This window comes from Diadema antillarum, unplaced genomic scaffold (genome assembly GCF_040938485.1).
Source record: "Diadema antillarum isolate AM-2024a unplaced genomic scaffold, OU_Dant_1.0 scf00000016, whole genome shotgun sequence".
In the NCBI taxonomy this organism is placed as follows: Eukaryota; Metazoa; Echinodermata; class Echinoidea; order Diadematoida; family Diadematidae; genus Diadema; species Diadema antillarum.
This window is the reverse complement of record NW_027270905.1, coordinates 515,829-529,176: the sequence shown is the minus strand read 5'-3', so window position 1 is coordinate 529,176 and position 13,348 is coordinate 515,829. Positions and strand designations below refer to the sequence as shown.

Here is a 13,348-nt window from a genome sequence, read left to right as displayed (position 1 = left end):
GTGTTAATGTGTCCTCTGGCTCCCTAATTTCCCCACTTGTCTTCCAGGCCCATGTTGTTTAAATGCTTTTGTTGGGTTAATGAACACGCTTCTAACCACATTCATGATATGCGTTTCCTCCGCTAAGCTCCGCTTTCCCCCCTCTCCCTTAGTTGTAGTGCGACTCGCAAAAATCGGTTTCGACATTTAGCTGCGTTTTATGGGCGCTCCGCGTCATGGGCCTGCAAATCCAAGGATTTTGGGAGTGGAAATGCAAGCCAGCAGAGACCCTTTCAATGCGTAAATAGAACGCTTCAAGGTGGAGCTTACTAATGAAATTCTTCAAGTCAGAGTGGGTTTTGCCTAATGAGTGTGTCGGATATAGGGGTCACGACTGTGACCACGTATCTTTCATGATTTGCATAGAGATACTAGTGAACACTTTGAACTCGCGATGATATAACCCGTATGTGGCAATCGTACGCTCCTCCACCGTTTGCGAATAAAAGCACGCCCAGTGTGCGTAGAAAGTCTCGACTCCAGGTAATTAGTCATAATTGTTTTAAATCTGCAATACCAGTGAACACTGTGATGTTTATTGTAGAGAAATTAATATTTTGTTGTTTAAAAGCATAAATACAGGGTCAAATCTTGGACTGCCGTGGTAACAGCCACTTTGTGTCCCTGTTTGGCCGTTCAGAGTCTATGCGTGGGACTATGGGCATGAAGACATGTTATAAGTAATCTGGATAAAGAAGGTAACCATGAAAGCTGCCTAGTTGTTTAGTTGATATGTAAGTGTCACTTATTTCTATCAACTTCTGAAATCACTGAAGGAGAAACTGAAATGGGCACTCAGTTCAAAAGAGGTTGTGTTCTGACAAAATATTGTTGCATTTAAATCACACACCTTCAAGTAAACATGAAACAGCGTGTGTTAGTTTATGTGCATGATTAGAAAAGAATCTTTTTGAATATACTTGATTGTTTTTCTCATGTTGCAACACGTATGATTTGCTTGTGTTAAGGAAAAGCATTCATGAATGAAAGTTGGATATAATTGAACTGTGATCGATCATGACTTGAGGTGGTTGAGACTTGGTAAGATGCTGAAATAAATGAACTTTATATTTGTCATGTGGTGACAGAGTAAAGCAAGTTGGCTTATGAAAAGTCAGGAAATGAGAATCGGTTGTTTAGAAAACTTCCTGTCTTGACTTATTAATCCTTATTAACTTAGTTACTGAGACAGATGAACTAGAGGAATTGTTATGATTATTTTTGTTGAAGGAAATGGAGGCTGTTTGATAGTTTTGTGTGTAACATATGAGTTTACCTGTTGATAACTGTCTGATAGCTTGTGATACATTATGAGCAAAAGGGAAGAAGCCAATGGCAAATATCCAAATTTTGAGTTGTCATGCTATTTTTTTTTCTTGTTTTTTAATCACACTGAGCACTTTCTAGTTGGATGTAAAATTTCTGGCAGAAACACACATCCTTTCAAGACGTATCTGAAGTCAGAAATGCTATAACATTTGCAATGATGTCAATGGAAGTGATAGATACAGTGCACTCTCGTTATAATGACCATGGTTATAACGAAATTCGGTTACAACGAGGTAAAAATTTGGGCCACAACGTTATCCATTCTATGTATTCTTGTTTATTTGTTCGGTTATGATGAAATTTCGATGTAACGAAAGAAAACTGCTGGTCCTGAGGACTTCGTTATAATGGGAGTCCACTGTACCATTTTTTATATTTATTGGAAAGAGTATTTTCATCTAGGAGCTGAATCTTGGGGAGTTTTGGATGCCCAAAATGGTCAGATACTTTCCAAACATGAAGCTGTACACATAGATTTCTCACACAGTTTAAAAGAAAAACCAAGAGTCAATGATCATTTCTTTCTATTTTTCACCATTTTTTTTTTCTTCAGCTAGATTCTGATTTAGTCTGCCTGATGGATGTGACATCCCCAAAATTCACAAATATAATATGATATTTTGGATACTCAAAAAGAGATACCAAAATTTCATACAGGAGTTCTTAAAATGTATACTGTGGGTGCTTGCGATGAGTCACCAGGTAGTGCAATTTTTATGCACCTACAATGCAATGTGCTACACTATCCATCCACCCTGTAGGTCAGTTTGAATGCTCTCGATACTACCGCCGTAATCACAAACCTATCATAGAGAACCTTGAACCATTTTCAAACATGTGTTTCCTGTTCATAACATTCTGTTTGCATTTCATGCTCCCATCACAATTGTGTTAACACCAGAAATAGTTTCAAATAGGCATCCAGTGAGCAATATCTCATTGTACACGCATGTCCTGACTTTCTGCTTCTGGCATCCATCTTCCCATTTCCCAGGTAACCAAGCACAACTCAGAGCCCAACAACAACCTCGTCAGCAGCAGTGCCGACCTGGATCACCACCCGGTCAAAGGTCAGGACGACCCCAACACTGTCTCCTCCACCTCCCAGATGGAGGGCTCACCCTCCGTTGCTGGGCACGGCCACGCCCGGGTCGCCGTGGACCACAGGGACGAGGATGGGGCCCACGGGGGTGAGGAGGACATCCCCGTGGTAACGGACTGCGAGTGGCTGGACTGTCGGAGGAAGTTTGACACGCTGGAGCAGCTTGTACAGGTGTGACTCTCTTAGGACTATATGTATGATTCCACTTACAAGAAGAATGACACTCAAATTTAAATTGTGGGAATGCAGCAATATTAGTAGAACTCATCAGTGAAGTTTGAGGAACATTGGACAAACTTTTTAAAAGTTATGAATTGTTCAAGTTTCACTGCAGCCATCGTCGGATGAGAAGACTGAGCAACACTTTGTGACGTCATGTATAGAAAACGAAATACTGTAAAAGTGGAAATTTTCACGGTGTTGAAATTTTCGCACAATCAGAAACTAGCGCGAAAATATAAGCACGCGGATATTTTTGCTTGCTATACATTCCTGTGTGTGATGTCTTGATTCTGCGGAAATAAAAACATGCGAGACTCTTCTTACCTGGTCAAGCGCGAAAAATTAGTCGCGCGAAAGTATCCACTTCTACAGTAAAGAAAATGCAGTATATTTTCATTTGTCTGGCATAATGAAAGAGCATTTGACTTAATTCTTTCAGAAAGCAGGGGAATGATATTACCCTCACCATATGTCAGTAAGAAGCTGAGAGATTGTGTGCATTTCATTCAGAAATGGAATCTTGTGGAATTCTCTTTATTTTACATACATGTATGTGCAGTCATTATCTCTAATAGTCTCATGCAACTTTGACTACACCAAAAACTTCAAAAATTCAAAACATTTCTATGGATGGTCTTATTTTCCTCAAACTTGCATCAATGTTTTCTACTGATATTACTGCACTCACTCAATTCACGTCTATGTTTGTTTGTCATTTTCATTCAAAGGAAATACAGGAAAATTTGTAGTTAGCGCCAGGAATAAGATTTGTGGTGTAAATGCCACATTATACAGGAACAAAACCACTGAAAGTTTGCACAAACTTTGTCATATGATTACAAAGTTGTGTGAGCCAATGTCAGTATATCATGTGTACATGTGTCGACTGGGTACTGCCCGGTGAAGTTCTTTCTTATGGGGGCTCTTGCTCAGAGTTCCTTTATTATATTATGTATGCAGTGAAAGCACAACTATGTTCCTCTCACTTGAATTCAATGAAAGGCACATGCCTCCTTTGTAGTGAATGGCAAAACACAAAGTCCTGAAAATGATAACCTTTCATTGATTGAGAATTAGAGTGTATTAATGAATTTTTTGAAAAATCTTTTTATTTTTCCGATATTGGTCAAATGTGTCAAAATGAATGTTGTTAGTGTTTTATATGCCAATAATGATAATGATAATAATAATTATGATGATGATAATAATAATAATGATTATAATAATAATAATAAAAATTATGATAATAATGATGATGATGATAATGATAAGACAATAATGATAATGATAATAATAATAATGATGATAATAATGATAATAATGATAATAATAATAACAATAATAATAAGAACTAGACTTGGAATTTGTCAACACTGACAAATTAGGTGATCTGATCTTTTCGAAAATCAATGATTTGAGTCCTGATCCCAATAGGCATGACCGTAAAGGTTTCATCTGTGTTTATGGACATTGGCCGTGTGATGTTTGGATTCTAATTTAGAAAAAAGGGAGTCAGGTCTGCCATCTTTGGTACCATATTCCGTATACACTATAACGAAGATACAGAATTAAGTATATTTGACCATTGACCCCACTTTGCACAACCAAGATGGCATCTGAGAAAAAACTGGTTATTTTGTGAAATGATCCTGGTAACGTGGTCTTTGTGTGTGCAAAATATTGGAAAGATAGGACATGTATTCACCAAGATACAGGATGATACATTTATGACCTTTGACCCTAATTTACCTACCCAAGATGGTGTTCGATCAAGTAGTTGTTACCTTTTAAAATAATGTACGTCACATGAACTAAACACGTGTAAAATATGGGGGTACTAGGGAATGTCTTTCATGTGTTATTGCAAAGAAATTTGCAAAAAGAAAGAAATATGAAAATACATCGAAGCTAAGCTTTAATTTAAGCGAAGTTTTTCGACATGATTTTGACGTCGTATGAAAAAAACGGAGGACGCATTACCGATAGCGCAAAGTCTCAGCTAACACATATTAAAATCTGGGAGAAATTCACAGTAGGATAAGTGAGATAGTGCTCGATAAAGACAGTCATGTTAATTTTCATTTCAAGAAAAACTGCACTCCTATAGAGATAACTCGCAAATGGGTCAAATTTGACAAGGTTACCTTCAATCTATTTTTACGGGGTGAAGACTTCATCCACCGAAATATTTGATTGATTAAAACTGATAGACCATTAAATAAGCTACAACATACTGAAATCTGGGTGAAAATTGGCCAAGGATAAGTGAGATACGCTCGAGTAAACTTGAAATTTGATGATGTCATTTCGAAAATTTACTTTTTTTATTTTATTAAGAAAGTTGATATCTTTTCATCATTTTTCCAGCATCGCCAACCCATGGAATGACATGTACAACTCTTCTGCTTTCAAAATATGTAAAGAAAATGGGGGTCATCGTCCATCCTGGCGAGTAAATTCGGATTTAAAATTGGCGTCTTTTTGGCATTGTTGCACTGTATATCGCCATTGACACGCGCGCGGAATTTCAACTTTGACGGGCCCGTATGACGTCATATTGAGTCGGATTGACTTGAAACTTGATAGAAATATTCCTTGACATTTCAGGCATCCGATAAGTGTAAAAAAATTTCTATTGCATATGAGCTGTGCGTGCGTATATGTGCGCGCGCGTACGCATCCGTCCAATTTTTTCAATTTTTCAAAAAATGTTCCAAATGGTCTGAAACGTGTGCAAAAAAAATTTGAGCTCGATTTGAGCATACAGATATTTTGACGCGCGCGTACGCGCTCGTTTTACGGGTATAGATGAATTTGGAAAGCATAAACTTTTCTTCTCTACTTTCATATCTACACGTATCCGTTTTTTTATTGATTCAAGTTGTAAATCTTATCGTATTTTGCATTCATGTTTGTTTCAACTCAGTTACAAACCAATCATTATAAATGATTACATATATTTACATCACAATATTTCTTAAGGGATCATTTTCAATAAGCCTACTTTGTGCTTCTCATGATTCCGCCACTATCATATTTGACACTATGTATTTTTGTTTGTTTGTTTGTCTGTCTGTTTGTTTTTTTATGCAAAGTTTGTAAACCAATTATGAAAGTGGAAATAAATGAAATGAAATGAAATGAAATGAAAATAAGTAGAATCAGCTTCATTTGAACTATATGTGACGTAAATTTCATTGAAAAATTCCATTCCATTAAAGAGATATGAATGAGAATGTGTTTTCATATAATGACGTCATAGTGACGTCACGGCCGACTGATCACTATGATTTTATAAAATTTGTCGTCTTTGGGACATGATACATATATGGTATGAGTTTGAAATTAATACTCTGAGAACTTTCTGAGTAAGTAGATACACAACTTTTGTCCAGAAATAAAGAAGAAGAAGAACCAACAAAGAATCCGTACAGATACAGAAGGTGATCCGAAGGATACTCGGATCACCTAATAATGATAATAATGATGATGATGATAATAATGATAATGATATGATAATAATAATAATAATAATGATATAATAATAATAATAATAATAATAATAATAATAATAATAATAATAATAATAATAATGATAATGATAATGATAATAATGATAATATCATCTTGTTTATCCAGGGTAGCCTATTCAGTGTTGCCACTGCTCTACCAGAGGGCCCTGCCATTATTATTACCCTCGCGTTGCCAGGTACCCATTTATACACCTGGGTCGAGAGGGACATGGTGGGTAAAAACATCTTGTCCAAGGATGTAAGTACTGGGCGGGAATCAAGCGTGGGTCCTCCGATCGGGAGTGGAGAGTCTTATCCACTATGCCACAGTGCCCTGTGTGATTAGGAATCAGTGATGCATTGCAGTCTTAAGCATTCATCTCTTGAACCAATCGCATTGCTGAGATGAAATCAGTGAACTTTTTTGTTGCAATTACAAATAAACGATGTTCTCTACCCCACTATCCTTCCCTTCCTTGGCCCCCTTCTCCTCCCTACACAGCACATCAACAACGACCACATCCATAGCGAGCGGAAGGAGTTCATTTGTCGGTGGCAGGACTGTATCCGGGAAGAGAAGCCGTTCAAGGCCCAGTACATGCTGGTGGTACACATGCGGCGACACACGGGCGAGAAGCCCCACAAATGCACCGTGAGTAGTGTAAACCAGTGATGATGTCATCCCACTATCATAGCCCTCCTCCTTCTGTCTGCTCCCCCCCCCCCCCCCACCAAACCCATCTCAAAGAGGAAAGATATACAAAGTTTTAATGTGTATTCTTCTGGAAGAGAAACATATAGAGAAAACATAGAGTCCTAATGCTGTTGTATCATCAAAGATACTTATTGGAGCTTTAACACTTAAAAGGCATAATTTATCATTTGCAGATGAAACAAAAACCCAGCAATAGTGTTTTAAAATAGTTCTAAAATGTGAGTTAGGGATAGAAACAACCACTGTAAAAATTTGAATCCGTATGATCGACGTTAAGTATTGTTAAATACACAAAATGTGAACAATAGATATAATAAAAATGTTTCCAGACTAAACCGTCTGCAGTTATGGTTTATTAAGAAAAATACTGGTATCTCCTTATATTTTAGCCTTTATTGCGGAAATGTTATATGGTAGGATGTTTTGAGATACAACAGACCTACAGACACACATGTGCATCAAATGTAATATCTTGCAATTCTTTGAAATCACTGCTCCCAAAGGTAAACTGGACCTTTAAATGTGCTTTGATTGCTGATTGACACGTTCTCACTGTAGTGCTTTCTCTGCACAGATATCTAGAAACTAATTGGCAAAGATTACAGAGATTACCCTTATCCCTATTGTGTCACCATAGCCTTACTGTTGGACTGAGACACATTGCTACGTCTGGGTAGGCTTTGCTAACTTAAAACTACATTTGTTGGTCCAGTTTGGATGATTTAAGTGAATGCTGATGAAAAAGCATGGCAAGTTATAGCTAATTGCTTGGGCACATGAAGGGTTAAAAAAGGACATGCCGTGCTCTTTGGATAAAAACTAATGTGACGTATCATCCTTTGCAAATCACTGTTCCCATTTATGATTTAGTGGTGTGGTTCCCACAATTTGTTTGAGTGAATAAAGCAAGGATAGCTTCCCTGTATAAAATGAGATGAAAATGTAATAACTATGCAGGAAAAAAGATGCAACAAGGAGTATAGCCAACCAACTTCTTACGATAGAAAGAGGTACATTTGTGCTTGCATGGTACTGCAATTGATGCAGCTAGATCAGTTAGTTGCTACCATGTGCGTAATAAAGGGTCTTTTCAAGACACGAATGATGAAATGTGCCCATCTATCCATCTTGACCTGCCCTTTGACCCTTGACCTGGGAACCCAGTTTGAAGGCTGCAGCAAGGCCTACTCCCGGCTGGAGAACCTCAAGACCCACCTGCGGTCTCACACGGGTGAGCGGCCCTATGTGTGTGAGTTCCAGGGGTGTACCAAGGCCTTCTCCAACGCCTCCGACAGGGCCAAGCATCAGAATCGGACCCACTCCAATGCGGTGAGTACTAGTTCAGATTCTCAGCACGGGGAGTTCATCACTCAAGTGGACATTTGTAAAAGTTGCTTTCTTTGCTGAACATCCACAATGCATCAAGTGCATGTGGATAAATGGATACTGCAAGATAAGTCCTACATTTCTAATGATTTTACCCACTATTGGTACATGAAACCCATCTGAAACAGGTATATGAACTTGCATAACAGATTTCCAGGGTCATGATAGTAGAGTGAGGTTATTCAATGCTGTTTTTCTTTCCATCATGCAATCACTTTGTGGATTTGTGAATGGGCTTGAAATTAATAAATCAAAGTTTTGTACCTTAGCCTACAGCTGTTAACCTCTTTCACAAGCATTAGTAATTGTTTGCATTCTTCAATACAATTGTAAGACAATATTTACCATCTAATTGAAATCTGTCGTTATGTTGTATGAACAATGTATTTGTGCTTGTGAACTTCATGAAAGTGCATCCTGAGTCCATATTGCCATGCAACTCTTACCAACTGGTATGAATGATTTATTCTTCCTGCAGAAACCATACATTTGTAAAATACCCGGCTGCACCAAACGCTACACAGACCCCAGCTCTCTGCGCAAGCACGTGAAGACGGTGCACGGGCCCGAGGCCCACGTCACAAAGCGGCAGCGCGGGGACAAGAAGGACCCCACCCCAGGCCCCGGTACGGGGGCCGGGGACAGGGTGGACAAGAAGGGGGAGGAGCTGGACAAGAGAAGCCCTGCAGACGGAGAGAAGAAAGTCCCAAGCAAGGCTGTGGAGATTTCATCCAAGTCAACCAATAACAACAGGGTAAGTGATTTCAGCTTTCTCATGACAACGCATTTCAGGTTGGCCCCTTTTTCATTGAAGCGATATATGTTGGACTCCCTGATAGCAATATAAATGAGTTGGCAGGATAATGCTTTATGTATAAGTGATAAATGTTTGAAGGGAATTATGTATGGTTTAATTTATGACTTAGTGATTTCTTGTGATTTCTCATATTGGATATTTTGGATTCAGTTGAAAAGCTGAGGTCTTGGAGAGTGCAGCTCCACAGTAACAGTGAATATGTAGTTTGGATTCAGATGTCTAGAGCCAGTATTTTTAGCAGAAAATAAAGAGTGGCTGTCAAACATTATGTAACTTAGATTATACAAGGACCTCTGCAACCAAATGCTGATGGTAACATACCCGTGATTATCCCCAAGCATGGCTGATGTCAAATGTAATCACCCACAACATGCTTTGTTTCCCTGCCTTTGGTAGACAAAAGGCGTCCACCATGACTGCCACCCAAGTGCCCATCTCAGCGCTCCTATCGTGGACTACAGCTGCTCTCCGCACAACGACAGTGGCGTGGAGATGAACGCCGCCGGAGGGAGCATCGGCGACTTGACGGCCATCGACGACGAGAAACTCATCCAGGACGACCAGATCAGCTCCAACGTTGGCGAGTCCGGCGATGGTGGCGGCGCCCACCTGGGCGGTGGAGGGCGTGGAGGCAGGGGCGGAGGCACGGTTGTGACCACGGCCCCCATGGTTGCTGGGAGGACCACTAGTCCCTTCATGGAGAAGGCCATTAAGACCAAGGCCAGAGTGGGTCCCACGCCTAATCGCATGGTGCAGAAGATGAAGCCTGGGATGCCAGCCTTGCCTCAGATTGCGCCGCAGCTCCCTGCCTTGGCAAATAACAATCGTAAGCCCCAACAACTTTGCAACCTCAGATGGTAGCTCTGGGCATCGAAGAACAAATGCTCAGAAAATATTCCTAGAACCTTTCACATTTGATCAATAGTACAGATACTTCAACATATGGAAGTTGTCAGAATCCTACAGTAATCCTCTACTTTGAGATGGGTAGTGTTAGAGCATATTATCAAAATTCTCTTCTCAGAGGTAAAAAAGATTTGAAATTTGATTCTTTTGCCCAGTATATTTGGAATATCCAAAGCTGAATGTTAGAGGCCTCATTTGCCAGAAAACATGAAATCTTTATGTTTTGGTTTTTTTTTTGTTGTTTGTTTGAAGGTAGAAAGATTGGTTTCTTTGACCTCAAGTTGCCCGCAACCTGTTCCTTTGGCAATTTTCTGAGAACCTTCAGGTTCGCCCCCCCCCCCCCCCCCCCCCCCCGATATTAAGCATAGGGATGAAGATATGGGGTATGAGTTTTCTTCTATTTGTCTCTCTCTGTACAAATGAAATATGTAAGATCACATCTTCATGGGGGGCATTTCATGAAGCATTTTGTCCGGCAAATTTGTCTGACAAATTTGCTCTTAGCCAATCAGATGCAAGGATTTCAGTAGCTTTTAACAGTTTGTCAGACGAAATATCTGACAAAACGCTTCATGAAAAGCCCCCCTGATCTACCTGTTAACAAACGTGTCGGAAAAAAGGAATGAGCAGGAATCAAAGTAGATGACAATTAGATGACTCTTACAGGGGAAAAATACCCATTCGTCATTGAAAACACTGTATTAGATGACATTCTGATTGTCATGGCTTTCTCTACATTTGTCTGATTTCACTCAAATTTCAACTTTTCTGTCATCAGTGCCATCCATTTTATTCAAGACAGTTTTCTGCCTAACTTGTCCTTCAGGTCTGTCACATCAATGTGCCTCATTTATGTTGCTTGTGCAAACTTTGACTACTCTTTTACCTGCCAGTAGTACAAGCATGACATCATGTTCTGTCAGAGGGTAATGACTCTTTTTATATTCAATTTCTGATCCAGATGGAGTTGATTTCAAACCAAAGGATCGCACCATTGAGAAGCTGATTCTGGAGGAGCGCTGTGACAGTTCGCAGTCTATGACAGGAAGCCTGGAGAACCTCGGCAACAGACGTGGCAGCAATCACAGCACTGTCAGCTCCTACTTCAGTGGCCGGTCATCGGAGGCGTCGTCATTCTTCATGGGCAGCCAGTTCTCCAGCCGCCGTTCCAGCCAGACCAGCTCGTACCTGTCATCCCGCAGGACATCCGGAGCATCTCAGTGGTCGGGTCACATGGGGGTGAACTCGCCCTATGACCCCATCTCGGCCGGGTCATCACGCCGGTCGAGTGATGCAAGCAGCTTGAACGGACCGACGGGACTCCCGGGGCTGACCCTGCAGCAGCAGAGGCATCTACAGGCGCGTTATGATCAGACGATTATGCGACAGAATAGTGACGAGCGATTCGGCATGACACCTTCTCCCATGCCACCACCCGGTTATCGGAGGCTCAGTGGTGTCGCAAGCATGCCTACCCACCCTCCACGGACTCCCTTACCACATGAGGTGCAAGGTAATGATGTGAGGAGAGGCAGTGAGCCCATGAGGTTGAACCAACCCTCTCAGGGCAACAGAAAGTACAATGTGTTCAACAACGCCCAGCCTCTCCCTCTCCCAGAGAACATGAAGAGCTTCAAGCCAGTCTTCCACAACATGAACCAGCCTCCACCGACGATACCCGAACAGGAGATGGCAGGAAACAGGGAGGTGCCATGGCAGAACATTCCACACAATCAGTTTGAGCATCAGACAATTCCAGAGGAGAGCATGGATACGGGTGGGACCGGTGGACCCGAAGAGTTCATGCTCCCCGATGAGATGGTGCAGTTCTTGGACGACCAGTGCAAGCAGGAGATGCAATGGAATGGACAGACGCAGATGAGCGAGGGAGGCAATGCTGGCGGCTACAGCCACCACCCAGGTGGCAGCCACATGCCAAGTGGCTATATGCAACACAATGCCCACATACCCAACACCAACATGAACATGGCTTCTCATCATAGCCATCAGCAGCAACAACACCAACAACATCAGCCACAGCCACCGCCGCCTCGCCAGCCGTACAACTCGCAGCATCCAGGCTACCCTCACCACATGAAGCAGGAGAATAGCCGTGGCATTGCAGGCCACCGGCAGCCACAAGTCAACTGCAGCATGCAGCAGCCATCCGCCATGGAAATGTCACCCGGTTGCAACCAGGTCAGCAGCAGCGTGGACGTGGTCAGCAACCCGTACAACCAGCAGCGGCCACAGCCGCCGCCGCAGCGTGCCCTTGCCTCCCAGAGGCCACACCAGCATGCCATGGGCAACATGGAGTGTGAGAACGACCCCATGGCCAACATGCTGGCTGCACTGAACTCCGACGCACTGGACCACGTCCAGCAGATAGTCCCTGACACCATGGAGGGAGAGAGTGGAGGCGACGCCAAGATGACCTACAACTCACAGGGTGTGGCAGGCTACCCCCAGTCCGCGGGAGATGGCTCCACCGCCATCAACCCTTCCATGGCCAACATGGCGGTCAGCGACATGTCCTCCATCCTGACCTCGCTAGAAGAGGAAAATCGCTTCCTGTCTATGATGTAACACTACGCAAAGCATGGCGGGCCATGTCAAAGGTCAAAGGTGCTTGGACAGTCCGACCTCTCAGCATGGGAATGCTCGGTATGAAGAGATGCTGTGCTGAAGTCTTGTGGAGCTGTTTTGCACCCTAGTGCGTGCAGGGTAGATGTCGTAATTGTCAGTGCATAGGAAGGATAAAGTCTTAGGAATAGCTGAATGGCTTAGAGTGGTGGTAATTCGGGTAGCATTTTGTGCCAATTCGTGTAGTCTGCGTGTCTTGTGGTTTTTAAACAGTGATTGCATACATTGATGTATAGATCACATCAGGCACAAAGGAATTCCCAAGATATTGCTAAATATGCGTAACTGTGAAATTTCGTGTGATCGCTGTGTGTGTGTGTATGGGGGGGGGGGGGTATGGTTGAGGTATCTCATGTGTGCTAAAAATGTGAGAGAAATTGATATCCATTTCTGTGTTGTGTATAGTTTAGTGTGTGGCACTGTGCATCTTTAGTTCCTGTAGTGACATACTGTTATAGTAGAATTTGATATGAATTTTTATCAAATTTCCCCATGAATTGCATAAGAACTAGGATTACTGTATGAAAGCCATTGCCAACTGCCCAAAAGTCATGGAAAGCATAAATGGTGATTCAAATCTGCTGTTTTGACAGTACATTAACTCACCTTACAAAATTGACCGATGTCTCGTCTGGAACCAGACGACTACATTTTCAGTATACAAATGACGCAAAGGT

General features: G+C 41.8%; 1 protein-coding gene across 1 annotated transcript in view; it reads left to right on the top strand.

Annotated features, from left to right (window-relative positions):
* LOC139725132 (transcriptional activator GLI3-like) overlaps positions 1 to 12,947 on the top strand; it is a 114,997-nt gene extending 102,050 nt beyond the window's left edge. The window contains exons 9-14 of the mRNA XM_071636221.1: positions 2,363 to 2,641; positions 6,707 to 6,856; positions 8,084 to 8,248; positions 8,784 to 9,059; positions 9,519 to 9,948; positions 10,990 to 12,947. Coding sequence (XP_071492322.1) covers positions 2,363 to 2,641; positions 6,707 to 6,856; positions 8,084 to 8,248; positions 8,784 to 9,059; positions 9,519 to 9,948; positions 10,990 to 12,614 — 2,925 coding nt within the window. The 3' untranslated portion in view covers positions 12,615 to 12,947. The remainder of the gene's footprint in view (positions 1 to 2,362; positions 2,642 to 6,706; positions 6,857 to 8,083; positions 8,249 to 8,783; positions 9,060 to 9,518; positions 9,949 to 10,989) is intronic.
* The last annotated feature ends 401 nt before the right edge of the window (positions 12,948 to 13,348 follow it).